This window comes from Colletotrichum orchidophilum (assembly GCF_001831195.1).
Source record: "Colletotrichum orchidophilum strain IMI 309357 chromosome Unknown Scaffold_39.1, whole genome shotgun sequence".
Lineage (NCBI taxonomy): Eukaryota > Fungi > Ascomycota > Sordariomycetes > Glomerellales > Glomerellaceae > Colletotrichum > Colletotrichum orchidophilum.
The window spans coordinates 318,321-335,355 of record NW_019172995.1 but is presented as its reverse complement, the minus strand read 5'-3'; the positions used below and the strand labels follow the sequence as shown (position 1 = coordinate 335,355).

General features: G+C 55.4%; 6 protein-coding genes across 6 annotated transcripts; 4 read left to right on the top strand and 2 right to left on the bottom strand.

Annotated features, from left to right (window-relative positions):
- Window positions 1-1,117: 1,117 nt before the first annotated feature.
- On the top strand, window positions 1,118-1,645 carry CORC01_05643 (uncharacterized protein; the record flags this gene model as incomplete). The annotated part of the gene is made up of 2 exons (XM_022617285.1): window positions 1,118-1,199; window positions 1,260-1,645. 2 exons carry the CDS (start codon window positions 1,118-1,120, stop codon window positions 1,643-1,645), a joined length of 468 nt encoding a protein of 155 aa, XP_022476299.1.
- Window positions 1,646-2,360: 715 nt separating this feature from the next.
- CORC01_05642 (hydroxyisourate hydrolase) lies at window positions 2,361-2,834 on the bottom strand (the record flags this gene model as incomplete). The annotated part of the gene is made up of 1 exon (XM_022617284.1): window positions 2,361-2,834. One exon carries the CDS (start codon window positions 2,832-2,834, stop codon window positions 2,361-2,363), a length of 474 nt encoding a protein of 157 aa, XP_022476298.1.
- A 2,466-nt stretch (window positions 2,835-5,300) lies between these two features.
- On the top strand, window positions 5,301-7,799 carry CORC01_05641 (FAD-binding domain-containing protein; the record flags this gene model as incomplete). The annotated part of the gene is made up of 1 exon (XM_022617283.1): window positions 5,301-7,799. The coding sequence occupies one exon, from the start codon at window positions 5,301-5,303 to the stop codon at window positions 7,797-7,799; it is 2,499 nt and encodes an 832-aa protein (XP_022476297.1).
- Window positions 7,800-11,062: 3,263 nt separating this feature from the next.
- On the top strand, window positions 11,063-11,949 carry CORC01_05640 (uncharacterized protein; the record flags this gene model as incomplete). Its single annotated transcript, XM_022617282.1, has 2 exons — window positions 11,063-11,592; window positions 11,655-11,949. The coding sequence occupies 2 exons, from the start codon at window positions 11,063-11,065 to the stop codon at window positions 11,947-11,949; spliced, it is 825 nt and encodes a 274-aa protein (XP_022476296.1).
- A 649-nt stretch (window positions 11,950-12,598) lies between these two features.
- On the bottom strand, window positions 12,599-13,807 carry CORC01_05639 (uncharacterized protein; the record flags this gene model as incomplete). The annotated part of the gene is made up of 3 exons (XM_022617281.1): window positions 12,599-12,619; window positions 12,898-13,010; window positions 13,072-13,807. 3 exons carry the CDS (start codon window positions 13,805-13,807, stop codon window positions 12,599-12,601), a joined length of 870 nt encoding a protein of 289 aa, XP_022476295.1.
- A 1,397-nt stretch (window positions 13,808-15,204) lies between these two features.
- CORC01_05638 (uncharacterized protein) lies at window positions 15,205-16,938 on the top strand (the record flags this gene model as incomplete). Its single annotated transcript, XM_022617280.1, has 2 exons — window positions 15,205-15,850; window positions 15,902-16,938. The coding sequence occupies 2 exons, from the start codon at window positions 15,205-15,207 to the stop codon at window positions 16,936-16,938; spliced, it is 1,683 nt and encodes a 560-aa protein (XP_022476294.1).
- Window positions 16,939-17,035: the final 97 nt, after the last annotated feature.

Below are 17,035 nucleotides of genomic sequence, written 5' to 3'. Positions count from 1 at the left end.
GGCTTTCTGCAGAGAAAGCAAACCAGCAGCAAAAGTATCCGTCCAAACTTCACCGCTTGTGTGTCTCTGAGCGAGCTTAGTGCTCCAGCTTCTGCGTTTCCTACTGTATACTCTGCTGCATGCCCTCGAACATCTGTTGGCCCTTCCCCGCCTCCCGTGCCGGACTTCCATTCCCACCCCAGTCACTCGCTGACATTGCGGTGCTGTGCTGTGGCCCAGTCATCTCGTCGTTGCTGCGCTCGACTTTGCCTATGCAAGCGGAAGGCCGAGCCCGAGCGAGCGAGCAGCGCAGCACCCAGCGATGGAGCGGGAACGAACAAGAAATACAACGCAACCTAAGTCAGTCCATCCTCACTTCGGGCCGGGTCTTGGAGCGTCCATTCCCCGCCGTGCACAGGAAAACCAAAAGGCGGAACGACGGCTAAGTGTTTCCAAATGCGGCAAAACAAGCAGAGCCAAAAAGCATAGGCCACTGGCCACTCTTCTTCTGACTGCAACCTGCTCTAAATACCGTCTCCATTCCACCCCCCCTCATGATCCCCGTTTCCGCGGCTAGTTGTAACGAGAAAAGAGTATCCAGAGGGGAATACCAGTGCGGAGTCTCGCCTTCTCATTTGCTCATAACTGCTGCTGCTCTCGTCTCGTTCCTGGGCTTGCCGGTCTCATTACCTGGTCTCCTCTTACTCGGGAGGGGACTCGTAATTGCCCAAGACGCTAAAGGATCAAACGGCAACCTCGTCACCGAACTGCACCAGCAAAGAAACCCCGACGGCGTCTCGCCCTGTTCTATTTTCCTCCGACCTCTTCTACCCATCCGACTTTCTTTGTCCTTACCACCTATCCAAATTCCAGTTATTCTCCAACAGCCTTCAACCTACCCACAACAAAGGGAGCAGCCTCCCTCTGTACATTTGCGTTCTATTTGCCCCCCGGTCTCCTACCCGTCTTATTTATCACCATCCGCCGACGCTATTCCATTGAATACCGGCCCCAAAAATTCCCCGCTGCGACCGCAACCTGACCTCTCCCACCACACCATTCCCGTCGATCTTTCTACCACTGAGTTCCCCCACAATAAACTAAGATCGTATCTCTTCTTCGCGCAGAGCCTCAAACAATGAACAACACACCACGAAGCCCGTCGACCAAGAGTCAGGCTAGTCTTCGGGACACTGGCTTCCCTGAGCCGTTTAACGGAGGTGAGTTTTTCGGATATCGCTGAAAAGAAAAAGAGAAAACGAAATACTGACAAACTGTAGAACGCAATACCACGCTGCCGCATCCTGATGCCAACCTGTCTCCCAACGCTGTCATCTCGCAAGAGGACCTCAGTGGAAACCGATCTCGTACACGACGTTCATTCTTGCAAAAGCACAGGCGCACCATCAGTCACGGACGCATCACCCCGCAAATGGAGGCAATCTACAGCAGCGAGGCCCTGGCCGAAGCCGAAGCCGCCATCCTCGACGCAGACGTCCCGTCCAACATGAGCCAGTCTAGTCTGCCTGCCGCGAGACGAATCAGCAAGGATAGCACCGAGAGCTTCCTCTCCCACAGCGGCGGCAATCTCTCACCCGTGACCTCAGTTCAGGCTAGCGGACGGAAAGAGAGCCTGCTGAAGAGGCTCGGCTTTCTCAAGCCGTAGAGTTACAACCTCTCTCATATGATATTGAGGAATTACGAGACGAGGCGGCGAACTATCGACCCGATGTACCGCGCACGATGAAACGGCCGAAAAGAAGAATTTGTAAAACAGACACACCACAGCGCAAGCGCGGAGTTTTCTTTTGACTCGCAACACGGGGTTGGGCACAACCAGGGCGGGCTTGGGATTTTGATTTTGGGAATGGGATTGGAACTTGGAGCAAAGGAAAGGATGGCACAACAAAACCACGTCATCATCATGGAGGATTCTTGTCCTCGGAGTTATCATCATCGTCAAAGTCGGACCTGACGGCTGGAAGACGTACATCACAAGAGGGACAGTAACCTGAGACGGTGAACAGACTATCGTTAAATGGCAGTCGTAGTAATCCTATCATTCAGTTGCAAGATTCTTGCAAAGTAGTTGTATGGTCTTTATTCCTTTTCTGTTATCGTGATTCTTGACACCTCTGAGTGACTCTGATTCTCCGTCGGGGTTCCTACCGCCTTGAGCCTGTTCCAAGCCCAACTTCAAAAATCACGAATTCACGGACCCGTGAACCCGCAGATCAGAACCAAACCCTCTCCCTGCAGGGTTCAGGATCAGAGAGAACAGATATCGCGCAGGGACTTCTTTTCTACTTGCCATCTACGTGAGGCCACGTCCTCGACAGCTCTACTCACGCTATACCATGCTAGTTTTTTGACAGCTTAGTTTAGCTACCCCGGTACGTGGTATAGCTGTACGGGCTGAGCAGCAGCGGGACGTGATAATGCTGGCCCCGCTTGACGGTGAAGACGACGACGGCCTCGGGGAAGAAGGTCTCGTCCTCGCCGCCAAAGTACGACGCCGTGTCGAACGTGAGGGTCCAGCGGGACGACGTCGTGGCGGTGGCAGCGGCCTCGATCTCGCCGAGGACGTCGTCGAGGGTGTAGACGGGGACCTCGCCGGAGGATGTGGCGGAGGAGAAGGGGAGCCAGGACTTGACGCGGCCGTCTTCGTCTGTGGTGGATTCGAATTCTTTGAGGACGCCGGCGGCTGGCGCGGCGGCGTTGGGGGAGCCGGTCCCTGCGGTTGTGGCGGGAGGGGGGATGGTGGTGGAGAGTTGGACGCGGACGTTGCGGGCTGGGCGGCCTGCTGAGGTGTCGAGGACGTGGCAGGTTATGCGGTCTTTTGTCGGGGAGGCCATTTTGGGGGGTTGTGCGGCTGTTGTAGTGGTGTTGGTGGTGGTTTGTGTTGATTGAGGGTAGATTTTGCTTCGTAGGGGCATGGGAGGTTTTAGGGGTATCAGGTTGGGTTCAAGGCTGTGGTTTGGGTTGAGTGAGTGTGAGATGGTGGTGAGAGGTGAGGCGAGGCGAGGTGAGGTGAGGTGTGGTGAGGCTCTCTGATTTGGTGATGCGCTGGATGGCGGGGTAATTTTTGGTTGTCTGCCTGCCTGCCTGCCTGCTTGCCTGCCTGTTCGCCTGCGTGTAAGGCGGAATTTGCTTGGCGGGGTTCCTTCCGGTCCCCGGGGGGTACCTGCCTGTTTGAAGTGGGGCGTTTTTCTTTTTTTTGTACGCTTTTGCGTTTGAGGGACGGTTTACAGATGCTGGTTTGCAAAGTCGATACAGAAGATAGTACAGAGAGTGTGTTGCAGAGGAAAGATGCTGCCGTCCTTTGGTTCAAAAAAGGGCAAAGGTAATTGAGGAAAAGAATCGGTGGTTTTTTTCTTCGTCTGTCCTGATGTATGAGGGTTTCGGGGGACCGAAGTCGGATTTGGGTGGTATCGCAAGGCGCCGTGATGCGATGGGGGCGGTCCAAATGCGGGACCCACAAATCTAATGGTAAGGTAAGGTAGGTACACGGAGATGGCCCCGGGGGTTTTGGAACTTGGTACCAGTAGGTATGTTTGTGTGTGTCTGCAATTGCTAGGTGCTTTGGGCTAAATAAGTCTCGGGAAAACCTGGAAACGGGTATTGAAATCACTCTCGCAATGAGGATGATTTGAGATGGTGGGAAAATGGAAATCAAGGACATGCGAGTCTCCCGACGCAAGGTCAAGTTGAGCTAACCCAAGCTGCTGTGAGCTGACCTCCAAAAAAACGCCTCTAATCAGATGCACCCGAGAGACGGAAGACTCCTGCCAAATCCCTAGAAAGCCGGAAATTCACAAATGAAGGTATGAAACAGAGACTTGGAGATATAGAAGCCGAAATGCGCTTCCCGTGACCGTTTCGTTCGGGAGTTCCTTGCTGGTTATCACGTCATCAACCAACATCCAGTTGCATCGCATTTGGAATGACATTGGCATGGGAGGCACTGTTCTGGAAAACTGCATCTTTCGTCGAAAGAGGTTAGATTTCTCAGAGGTGCCTCACAAGCGACAGAGTTTGGAAACCCACGAAAATTACATCCTGAATGTCTCTCTGGTAAATAAATAATGTCCGTGGTTTACGGCAACGCATCCGCGTGAAGGTGGAAGGATGAAGGGGCACAGACGAATCCTCCGGCACATGCCGGGGATGACGGGAGGCCCCGGCGGGGGACCTGAAGGGCGGCCCTGAAGGGGTCTGGGCTTCTGTCACGGTACCTCCAGCCACGCTAACTCGGACAGAGTACCTACGTCGTTGGTCCGTGCATATCCATCGACACAGATAGAGTCTAATCCTGCTTTTCACAGTAACCTTGTCTTCTCGAGACCAATCAGATATTCCACAATTGACGGCAGACGGTGGTGATGAGCAGGATATCTCATCCATGTGCTGAATACCAAGACGCCAACAGCGAACAGACTAGCATCCAAGGAGGAGCCAAGGAAAGGCCAAGAGGCCAAGAAGCCAAGAAGAAGCCAGGGGGCAAGGCCAAGCCGCATTGTAGAGGATTCAAACTCTGTAATGTACCTCATGGACCAACACGTAATAGTACGGAATCCGTCTCGAAAGAGTTTCGTACCAATGCGACGGTTCAGCAACCAATTATATAGGACGGCCCAGACCTCTGCAGAACGAACGCCGCCTCGTCGATTCTCTCACCTACGGACTAAGGCTATACTCTGAGGCTTCTTGTTAGACCCAAGGCCCATTGCTGTTCCAAGCATAGGCTCACTCCTATCCCAAGCCGGGCATCGTGACTTGTTGAACCCCAGGCCCTCAGCCAAAACTGTACATGATGGAATTTTTCTCAAGAGACGCTGGAGTGAGAATGGTCCTTTCGATCAGTCACCAAAACAAAAGCCAGGGGGGGGGGGTCTTGGTTCTTAGTACTCTGTGCTGTACACCACATTCCCATACACCCGTGCCAAAAAACACCAAGAAGCTTGGCTCGTCCCGGCTGACGTACGACAACGCGATCCACCACCACACCAACCAGCGCGCAACCTCGCGAACAAAACGAGGAATAGTCACCGCCAAGCAGGCCAAGTGTAGAATGAGCGCAACACGCATCTTAGCCCGTTCCCGTAGCCAAAACACTTAACCCCCCAAAAACCTGTTAGCAGTCATACGGAAAATGAAAAACATCATGCACCTCCGCCATTTGCTCCAAGTCAACGTTCCTGTTCTCTCTTCATATATACAAATGTATCCATACTCTGTCCGATAACCACGACTTGAAAGGATACAGAGGGAGAGAAACAAAAGGCAGTAGAAGAGGGTAATCGAACAAAAAAAGGGCCTTCATGGCTACGATTACAGACCACCCCGTGACGAACCCCGAAGAGGGAGTCAAATACCTGACCACAGACGAAATCAGCTCGTTCCTCGACGACCTCGACCACAACGACGACGGCTACATCGACTACGCCGAAGTCGAGGCGAAACTCGACGCCGCCCACGACGCGCTCGCGCCCAGCAGCCAGGTCCGACCTCACCACATCATCAAGAAGAAGCAAGACTCCTCTCCTCCGGAGACACAGCAGCAGAAACAACAATCCTCCTCCTCCTTTCCCTCATCAAAAGACCAAAACCGCCTCCGCCATTATTTCCTCCGCTCCATAATGGGCCTCCCCGGCTCCGACCCAGGCACGCAATCCGACCCGGCCGCCGACGAACGAAGCCGCTCCCACCGCATCCCCCGCGCCGCCTTCGCCGCCCGCGTCCGGGACTGGAAGATCCCCTCCCTCCAACAAGACGCCGACTCGGAGGAGTCACAGCGCGCCTTCGTCCACAAGCTCCGCCTCTCACGCCGCCTCCGCGCCTACTGGGCCGTCCACGGTCCCGAAATCGCCTTCCTCGCCCTCGTCGCCGGCCTCGTCCTCGCTTTCGGCGTCTGGCAGTGCGTCAAATACGTCACGCGCCACCCTTACCGCGCCGCCTTTGGCTGGGGCGTCGTCATGGCCAAGACGTGCGCCGGCATGCTCTACCCGACCTTCTTCTTCCTCCTCCTCAGCATGTCGCGCTACGTCTCCACGCTGCTCCGGCGCTCCTATCGCGTCTCCCGCTTCGTCAACTGGGACCTGAGCCAGGCCTTTCACGTCAAGATCTCGTGCATCGCGCTGGCGCTCGCCACGCTGCACGCCGTGGGCCACCTGACGGGCTCCTTTTACCACGGAAGCCGCCCGGAGCACCAGGACGCCGTGGCCGAGGCCCTGGGCCCGGATGCGGTCCCGAGGCCCTACGTCGAGTACGTCCGCTCGCTGCCCGGCTTCACGGGCCTCACGGCGCTGGGCCTCTTCTACGTCCTCGCGCTGCTCAGCATGCCGGCGGTGAGGCGGTGGAACTACGAGGTCTTTCAGCTCGCGCATCTCCTCATGTACCCCATCATCGGCCTCATGATGGCCCACGGCACCGCGGCCCTACTGCAGTGGCCCATGTTTGGCTACTTCCTCGCTCTCCCGACGCTGCTCATCCTCGTCGAGCGCGCCGTCCGTGTCGGTACAGGGTTCCACAAGATCAGGGCGACGCTGAGGATTCTCGACGGCGAGACGGTCGAGATCGCGGCCACCATCCCCAGCGAGCGCATGTGGAAGTACCGCGCCGGACAGTACGTGTTCCTGCAGGTGCCCGCCATCAGCGCCTTCCAGTGGCACCCGTTCACCGTCTCCATCTGCAAGGGGCGGGAATTCCGGCTGCACATCAAGACGGACGGGAACTGGACGAAGCGGCTCCGTGATTTGGGCGGGGAGGGCAAGGGGGAGGGGGCCGATGCCGCAACGGAGATCGATGTGGGCGTCAACGGGCCCTTTGGCGCGCCGGCCCAGCGGTTCTACGACTTCCACCACACCATCATTGTGGGTTCCGGGATCGGCGTCACGCCCTTCTCGGGTATCCTCGCGGACCTGCAGGCGCGTGACGACGAGGAGCACGGGGGACCGACGCATTCGCTTCATCAATCTCACCACCAAAACCGTCACGACTCGGAGACGACCGTCGTGACGGAGAAGAAGGAGGCCGACGAACGAAAGGACTCGGAGGCGACGGCGGCGGCGACGGCGGCGACAGAGGCCCCGGACGGAAACGACCCCACGAAACCGCCCAACCCGTCAGAAGCCTTCACCTTTGCGCCCGACTACCGCCGCGTGGACTTCCACTGGACGGTCCGCGACCGCAACTACCTCCTCTGGATCGCCGACCTCCTCAACTCGGTCTCGCGAAGCCAGGACTGGCACCGCCACCACGAGGGCCCCTCCCAGCACCTCGACATCCGCATCGCCACGCACGTCACCCAGAAGCGCCGGGACATTGTCACGCACGTGTACCGCTGGCTGCTCGAGATGCACCGCACCAGAGAGCACCCAGAGAGCCCGTTGACGGGCCTGCTGAACCCGACGCACTTTGGAAGGCCCGACTTTGACGCCATACTGGACAGGCACTATGAGGATATGCGCAAGTTCCGGGCCAGCAAGAGGAGCCATGCAAACGCCGGCGGCGGGGCCACAGCCGGCAGCATAGTCGTCAAGAGAGGAGGAGGAGGAGGAGGAGAAGTCAGCAACGGCGGCAGTGCCCGTGCCAGGGACGCTAGAGCCGACGGCCGCGGTAGTACCCGAAGCGCTAGCGGCGAGCGGTGGGACGTGGAGGAGGACGAGGACGAGGACGAGGAGCTAAAGGTCGGAGTCTTTTACTGCGGAGCACCGGTGGTCGGGGAGATCCTGGCAGACAAGTGCCGGCAGCTCACGGTGCGGGGGCGGCACGACGGCAGCAAGATTGAGTACCACTTCATGATTGAAGTCTTTGGGTAAACCGTAATGTCCGCAATCTGTAGCTGTCAAATGAGCTTGGCTTTCTGCCCGATGCTTGGACAAGGGGCAAGGGGGCATCCAGAGAGAGTTCGTCGGCCGCGTTGGCGCGCCGGTGTTACTTTTGTTGGTCTGAATCGGGTTCTGAGTAAGACCAAATAAACAAGATAAGCAGGAGGAACAACACAACCGCAAAGCACCAACCGCGTGAGAAGCGTTTCCGAGTTGGGGGATCCCCTTACCACAAGTTCTGTCTCCTCGAAAGGCTGACGTGGATGGGCGACGAAACCTATTCAGGCAGGTCACGAGTTTATTGTATGGGACAAGTAGCGTTCCTGGTTCCACTACATTGCCTTTCTGTCGTCGTCGTCGCCATCGTCGCCATCGTCGTCGTCGAACTTGTCGTGCAGAACGTGCACGCGCACGCGGCCGTCGGAACTCTCGCCCTGCGTGAACGAGGATATTGAGTCGGGTTCAGGCCGTCTCAAGGGACGGACGCGCGCCATCGTCTAGGTATCTGTCGTAGGGAAAACTAGCAGGAACCTCGCAGGAACACGTTGTCTCCCCGCGCCGGGCCCCTTTCTCCTCTCTTTCTCTCTCTCCTTTTCTCCAGCCATCATCCCTTGTTGCAAATCCAGTTCGGCTTTCTGTGCCGATGGGTCTAGGAACCTGGAATCGCTCTCTTTTTTTTGTGCTGCAAATTGTTTCTGGTTGGCCAGTTTAATTTCTCCGACGAGTCCTAGAACATGGATTCCAGGGGTTTGGATACCCATTCATTATGTGTGCTGCGCGACTCGCTCGTCCTCCGGTTCCCACTTGACACATGTCTTGTCTTGGTCTCGCCTTCACACGCCTGGTCTTCTCTTCCCTACTCTGCATCCTCGGCCTTTTCCCCCACCCTACCATGCTCCAAATCCAACCTTTTGTGTGTGACTATGTGCCTTGTCCCGATGCAGTGTTACACTGTCAGTGTTGGACCTTTTCCCCTAGGGCCTAGCGTGCCAAGGGATATGGGGAGAGGGGGGCACTACTGTGACAAGCAGAGGAGACAACATGAGGGAGGCCGGGAGCCATGAGAAATGTTGCGGGGACGTCGATCACGGGTATCAAGTAACTGCACCATGCAGCAGACGGAAGCACGCTCAAGCTTTCGACAGAAAAAGGCCCTGCAGATTCAACAACGGAGAGGAAAATCTGGCCGTACTTGGCTTTTCCTCCGTATGCCAGACGCCATTTGCCCAGAACGGGGCCCATGTCGCCGACACGGTCGCGAGCGACGGTAACAGATGCCGCTGCCACTTTTCCATCGTTCACCTCACACGCCCCCCCCTCCCGTCGCCACTAGTGCAGGCGAACGGCATGAGAGACAGTGAGAAAAGCCCAAGGACGACGACGAATGGATGACACACAGAGTTTTCCAGACGACAACAGACTCCGCCAGGACGCTCGAGATGAATTTTTGAGAACAAGCCAACCAATGCTTGATCCGGCTACGAGATGACGAAGCCACGAGATGACGAGGCCAACAAGATGACGAAACCCGTTGAAGCTCATCTAGTCAATTCCGGCCCAAAGACCATCTGCAGCCGCGATGGACCCTTTTTTCGACGCTCCGGTCCAAGCCATCAGAGCGATGAGAAAGGAAAGTACCGGACCAAAAGGGTTCGTATATACGAGGCGCCCTTTTTGCACAGCATTCTATTCGAAAAACTGTAAATTGCAGGTTGAGTTTTCGAGGTATCGACTCGAGACTTCAACACACCGTCCTGCATTGAGCCGCAATCGCCAAGATGTCTTTGCTGATCTACACTGGGCTAGTCAGTTGATCTGGAATGGCGCGAGAATGACCTGGTAGCGCAGGCGGGATGTGCGTTTGGATCTGCTCGTTCTGTTACATCGCGCCCTCGTCCTCTTGGCACACTCGATTGACATTCTGCTGCCAGGGCTTGGTCTCTGCAAGGTTTTGAATTGGGACATAGGCTCGTAGGCTCGCAGGGCCTGTCGTCCAAAAATGGACTTTTTTGATTTCTGGGGCTGGTGTTGAGTGGTTGGCATCGTACGGCCGCGGATTCCTTGCCTCTCGCCTCCATCCCTTCCCTCCCTACCCAACCAAGCTGACCACTCACCGAACACCCGTAGACACGAATTAGTCCTAATCTTGGGGCGACACCATGGGGCCGAGACCACCCAGGACGGGTTAATCCTGGCTTTCTCCATAGTTTGGTAGCGCTGTCGATCGATCAGTAGTGTTTCGTCGCGTCCGGGCTGGGGTGTCTGAAACGGGTAATGCGTGGACGCTGGGATGGACGTTGGAGAGATGGTTGGGGTGTGCCAAAACATGCCGTTTGAGCCGCATCTGAGGCACTAGAGGCGCTAATGGGGCAGGATATCGTAGCAATGGCGGCATGTAGATGCCGCATCCTCCAGGTGCCCCGGGGAATTCTTCTGCTATTCGAAAACATCGTTCATGGGAAAAAAAAGTCCGTGATGTTTCTTACGACGCCCATTAGCGCCCTCCCACTTTCCGAGGAGGGGGGGGGACACGTCAGGTTTATAGCGTGTAACAACTGTGAATGTCAATGATCACAGATTTTGTAACACAGGATTGAGGCTCAAACAAGGAAAATCTGGCCTGTCGACGGCAGGTGCTGCCGCGAGGTCAAACAGAAGAATACGCCAGAGAAACGGCGCTCGAGCCATGACCGCCAGCAACACCACGCCATGGGATATCCAGGTTAGCGAGCAGGACTTTTGACATTTGGGTTTTTTTCTTGCTTTCGCCATCCCATTCGGACCATGCGCTTACTGTAGAAAGAGTAGGGAGCGAGAGAGAGCGAATCCGGGAGTGAGTGGGCACAGCCGGCCAGGCACTACGTAGCGGAAGAGGGGGTTGAGACATGCCATCTGAAGGACGATTCGTTGGACGGGCGAGCGACTACTCTGGTGTCCAGAGTGCGTTTGGTATGTCGGTTTCGTGCGAGTGCCGTAAAAGGGAGGGGACGCTGGAGATGGGATGAGTATCCACGGACGCTTGCGAGCCGGCAGGGGTCGGTGGATTGGAGTCTGCGAGGGGTGTAGGAGAGGGTTTGGTATAAGACTTGGCCACGTCTTCCCATACGACCGCTTTCACATCGGTTCTGTTACCTGCGGTCATCTCATCCTCCCGATCCCTTCACTTCTTCACACTCGCCTTTCTTTATTGCGGCCGGACCGCCCTTTTTTCAACATCTCCAACACATCACCGTTCCATTCCATCAGCCGTCAATATGCAGCTTTCATTCCTCCTCGTGCCCCTCCTGTCTATCACGGCCCTGGCAGCCAAGGACCACCATGAGGCTGGCGGCAAGAACTCGACAGAAGCCCAGTGCAAGCGCTTCCTGAAGGGTGAGAAGTTGGTCAAGATTGCCGGCAACGATACCCTCCTCGCCGAGATCACTCACAACAACGCCACAAAGATCGACTTCATCAAGAAGAAGGCCGCCGAGGTCCAACCCAAGCTCGACGAGGCCAAGAAGAATTCCACCTTGATGACGACTTGCGACCAGATCCGCGCTGTTCAGCAGGAGAACGGACAGTGCCGCTTCATGAAGCGCATGGACAAGCTGGAGAAGCTGGTTGCCAACGAAACCGCCCTGAACGCCGTCACCAAGAACAACGCTACAAAGGCCGACAAGCTCAAGCAATTCGCCCAGAAGGGCCAGGCTAAGCTCACTGACCTGCAGAAGAACACGACGCTCCTTCAGTACTGCTCCATGCAGACTACCAAGGGAGAGTGCAGGCAGATGAACAGATTGAAGTCAGTGATCCCTCCTAGTCAGAGCCTGGCGTACAATAGACTAATAAACATCGACGCTATAGCAAGCTTGTCGCTCTTTCCAAGAACGATACCGCCCTGAACGACAAGTTCAAGGGCAACACGACCCAGATCGAGAAGTTCAAGGCCAAGGCTGCCAAGGAGGAGGTCAAGCTCAATGCCATGATGAACAACTCAACGCTCATGGGCGTCTGCCAGCAGCTCAAGGCTGGCAAGGGTGGCAAGAACGGATCCAACAACAGCCAGAACGGTATTGACAGCGGCGCCGCCGGTGTCAGAGCCGCCGGGGCCCTCAGTGTCGCTGCTGTTGTGAGCGTCGTCATCGGCCTGATGATGTAAAATATTCGTTCGGTATGAGTTGGAGGAACTTGTTTGCAGGGAATATGTTTGGCCGTCGGTCTCGAGAAACAACGCGGGGAAGGCTGACGCTAGTTGCCACGACCTTGATGCATGCGGGCGTATTGTACAAAACCGCCGTCGATTAGCTGGGGATACATCTTAGTGTTTCACTCATTCGGATGGCTCGACGTGGACCTGACTAAGTCAGTCTGACGTTAGATGGGCTCCAAGCTATGATTATATTCATAGGTAATGAGTGACTCAAGGTAATGTGTTGGTAGAGCAAAGAGAAAATTGGAAAGTTACAGTCGTTACCAGGTTGTTGAGTTGTGACCAATGTGTGAATTTTCCAGTCTCAGTCCACGGTTATTGATTTCCAAAGACTTCCGTTTCAAATCAGATTTTTAAAAAAGCTTCTATGTGAATAAGAGAAAGTCTGTGATAAGTCCCTTGAGTTGAAGTATCTTGGGTTTGCTGACCCAATGGGATGGCGGTCCACAAGAAGAGCACTCTATGGATTGATGAGACACCAAAATGCCCTGGACTGCCGTCAGTTGCTATCCACCCATAATGGCTGCGGAAAAGATGAGCTCAGGTTCTCACTGACTTTGCAAATAAACTTGAAAAAAGAAAAATGGATGCTCAAGCTTCAGGCGAGCGATATGACGAGCTGTGACGGAAAGATTCTAATGGCATCTCAGAATTGAGGAGAATGAACACCTACCCCAATTAGTCGATGCCTCCAATCCCTTGTTTGATCTGCAACTTACCTGTGCAATGGTTTGGCCCCATGGAAATACTCCAAATAGCCTAGACTCTTTCCCTTCCCTCGCCGGAAAGTGAGGGACAATGTGCTCTAAATATCGAAGAAGTCGCTAGGCACATCTAGGAGACCATTGTCGATGTCTGTACCGCACGTGACTGTCGCCAACCTCTTTCGCAGCTCACGGTGGAAAGCTGCTTTCTCACCAGAAGTCCAAGACACGATTGGACACCACCGAGTAGAGGCTCGAGCTTGACGTCCTCGGCGATTGCAGATTCGGCCGCCTCTGACTCTTGGTCTAGTGTTGTTGGAGGTTCGGGTCTTCCTGCCGTGCGAGACTCTCTTTGGCGACGGCGTACCAAGAATCTTGCCGTTTTGATTATGCCTACGAGATTCCGCTTCACAAACCACACCTTCATTGAAAGCACGCGCTGCGGTGGAGTGTCCACGCGGAAACGGATCAGGAGGACGACAGACATGCTCGTCAGGGACTTCGGCGATGGTTGGTAGGGGAGCCACGGGAGATGCGGTCAACAAACTCCATGCGGGGCTTCGAGCACCCATCGGATAATACTGACGATTCTCAAGAGATGTGTAATCGTCGGAGAGTCGGTAATCGCTTCCATTTACAAGATCAGCCGTAACTGCGGCATGTCCACTTGAGTGTCCCTCGCTTGTGATGCCGTCGCGGTGATGGGCCGAAGGGTGGGCATCAAACGATAAGCTTCGTAGCGTATGGGTATAGTCGCTCAGGCTAGGGGCGGCTGAGCGACGTATAAGCGGCGATGGCGTCACAGGAGGGCACTGCGTGGAGTTGCCCTGTGGTTCCTTCGCTGAAGTCCACAGCTTTGGCGTCGGGGCTGGGGACCGTCGGAACTCGGGAGTGTTGATGGCACCGACAGACATCGAGCTCCAATTTGAGCTTGTGGACCTTGTGGATGAGAAGACAGAAGAAACCTGGGACTTCGGTGAGCTTCCCTGAGCTTGTAGAGGTGTAGATGAGCGATATTGCTCGTCTCGGCAGGTGCCTTCCTTCTCTTTCCCTTGCGGCTGAGCTTGGGCGATCTCTGTGTCAAGCAAATTCTGCTCGACCATCGAGTGGCTAAGGGCCAAGGGAGATCCAATTGTACTAGACATGTTGAACTTGTTGACGGTGTTGCTGGCTGTATCGAGAAGGGTTGTGAGGGCTTCGAAGTATCTAGAGTCTAGTTCGACGGAAGAGAAAGTTGACCGTCTCTCCCACCTGCGTATGAAAGCTTCCGAGAGATTGTCAGTCCGAATATTCCGTCCTCAGAGTGTTGAATGTGTTGGAAAGAAGAAAGGGTATGTGGAGAAAGCCAGAGATTTGCGGGAAAAAGAGGCAGAGGCGTTGGCACTGTTGGTAGTCAGCTCTAGATGCCGATGGAAAGGTGGGTGTTAGAACGAGAGAGGGCTAATGGGCATAACGGAAAAGAGGAAGAGAAGTTCAAGAGGGAAGGAATCAGACTGTGAGACTGCCCGATGAGTCGTCATTCGAGCAAGTTGCTGGACAGCGAAATGACTGAGGAAGGAACAACGACTATGAAGTCTGGCGCGCTTTCCTCGAAGAATTTTACTTCACTGGAGAGGAACTTCCGCGAGAGGTAGATTAAAAGAAGATTTTTGAAGATTTTCATCAGGACTTGTATGGAAATACTCCCGCTATTATTCAGTCTGTCTTCGACAGGTACCCAAGATTAATACCGGCTGACCTAGGTAATCGTAGGTTTTTTTCGATTTGCAAATCTGCGGTTTGCGACTGACATATCAAAGGATGCGGCTAGCTATAGAGAATCGCGTACAGAGCACATTTCGAAACCGAAGTATCTAAGGTAATGGGAATGGAAAACAGAAATGGAGAATCCTCCGTGGCATGGTCCCGAGAACCGTCAGAATGTGCTTACGCGACTCCCCCGATCATCACGACGGAGAGGGAGCCATCATGATGGCGATTTCCGAAGCTGTGCCGCCCAGAATTTCATCGGAAAATCGCTCTCGAAGAAGTCGAGGTCGATTCGTAGGGCGCAAAGGGACTGGAATTGCTTTTGGCGCAAGGTGAGGGGGCACACCCTAGTAGCCTGGGGTGAGTGAAGCCACTCTCGGTGTCCCAATCGGGCAAGTCAGCTTTGTGAATCTAATTTTGTTGAAGGCGGATACGGAAGGATGACTGCCATCCCCTCCTCCAACCGAACCTCAGCCGCTGCGGGCGCATACCAAGGAATCACGCGGCTGCCTGCTCTGCTTCCGCCACCGCAGCTCTCACCTGAATTCGCATTGATAATGAGCTCTTCGCGTGCTCATTCTTCTATCTTGGATGTATAGACCGTGGCTCACCGTTTTATCAACTGCTCATTATACTCTCGTTCATTGCTGTCTAATTAGTCCCGTCCTCTGCGTCTAGCACACCTGGTTCCTCTCGCATCAAGTTGACAACCTTACCTTACAAGAACGGCTTGAGTCTTCAATTGACTGGCATGGAGAAAAATGGAGGATGGCTTGCTGATGGTGACTATGGGGATTTTGTCCGGTCCCTGTGCTTCTCGGACCCTCGACTGAGGCAACGAGACCCCAAGGCCCAAATCCAGCGCATCCCCTTCAAAGACGACGGAGCCCGCGTCGTCAAACTCAGCCTCGGAGAAAACGGCAGCTTTGCCAGGACGGCAGAGTTCGGGGAACCAGCTGATCTGGAAGCACACTTCCGTAGCATGGAATCACAGTGCGGCGGCGGCCGACAGAACATCTACGTCCTCGAAGGCATCGGCCCCGGGTTTGCGGGCGTTCTCGGCGCGCACTTCTCGCTGCACCCTTCGTTCTTCGTCGAGCACGAGCGTGTGGTCGTGCACAATGTCAACTGGATGGGCGAGAGCGACGGCGTGCAACTGCCGTCGGTGATTCAGAGCCGGAGGCACCTCGAGATGAAGTATTACGAGGTCGTGGCATTCGACACGCGGCCGACAAGTTTTCGGTGGGTGTGCGCGGCGACGGGCCGTCATGTAGGGGTATCGAGGGATTTCAAATGGGACAATTCCCCCGACGATTTTGACAGGTTTTTGAATGTCGGCGTTGTGAGGAGGAAATGCAGTGTGTGGTCGAGAAGGACTGAAGGCGGTGGCTGGGACTGTGAGTGTGCAGGCCATACTTGACTGTATCCTTGATGCTGATGACCTCCAGGTCTCGTACTGTGTGATCCTCCGGTCAGGAGCGTCCGCACAGGAGACGAATACAAAATAGAACACCCCGTCAAGACTTGGCCCTACCAAGGCGGCTACCTCGACTTCGTCCCAGAGGAAGAGCAAATTCGCATCGCCAGAGATAAGGGGCGCTGCCGCCGCGGCCCCCCAAGGACCTCCATGCTTGACGATCTCTCTTTCTACCTCGAGACGCACTCGCGGCTGGTAGACGTCGCGGAGCCGGAATCCGTCGTCAACGTCTTTGTCGGGAAGATTGTGGCATCGCACCTGCTCAAGCAGACAGAGCACCTGCGCGCGACCCTGTCGGCGGTGCAGCGGGGCCTCACGCGCAAGCAGGACCTCGCGAAGATGCCAATGACCAAGGTAGAGGCCCTCTGGAGCGACATGCAAGGCTGGGAGCGGCGGACGGGCGAATACCTCGAGGATCTGGAGGGCATCATGCTGCAGCTCGGGATCACGCTGTCGCCTCCCCCGGCCATGACGGGTACCTCTACCGCTGCGCCCATCGGCACGCCACCACAGCTGCAGCAGCCGGTGGGAGGCGCGCTCTTCTCGGCAGGCAACGTCGCCGGGTGGTCGGACTGCGCGACGGATTTCCAGTTCCTGCACCTACGGTTCCGGGAGCTGCGGCACCGTGCTGAGACGCTCAACGCGGCGGTGACAGGGCTGGCGGGTATCACGGGCAACAGGCAGGCGTACAAGGAGCAGCAGCGGAGTATTCGCGAGGCCAAGAGCACCAAGGCGGTGACGCTTCTGGGCCTGGTGTTTATCCCGCTGGCATATACCGCCTCGGTGTTCTCCATTGAGAAGCCGTTTGGGCCCGGGGGCGATTTGTTTTGGGTGTATTTCGTGACGTCAGCGCCGTTGATTTTGGTAGTGATGGTGGGGTATTATGTATTGGATTTTGGGTATAATGATGATGGGAGGGCATGGTCTGTGAATACATTTACACAGTCGGTGAGTGAGAGGTTACCTGGCTTCAGCAGGCGTGACGTGAGAAAGACGTTGGTTGATTGATGGATGAAATAGAGACGAATGGTCGAAATGAAGGCACTAGGGGTGCCCATGCATGCTACCTACCTATGTAGAAGCAGATGGAAAAATGAAAAGGAAA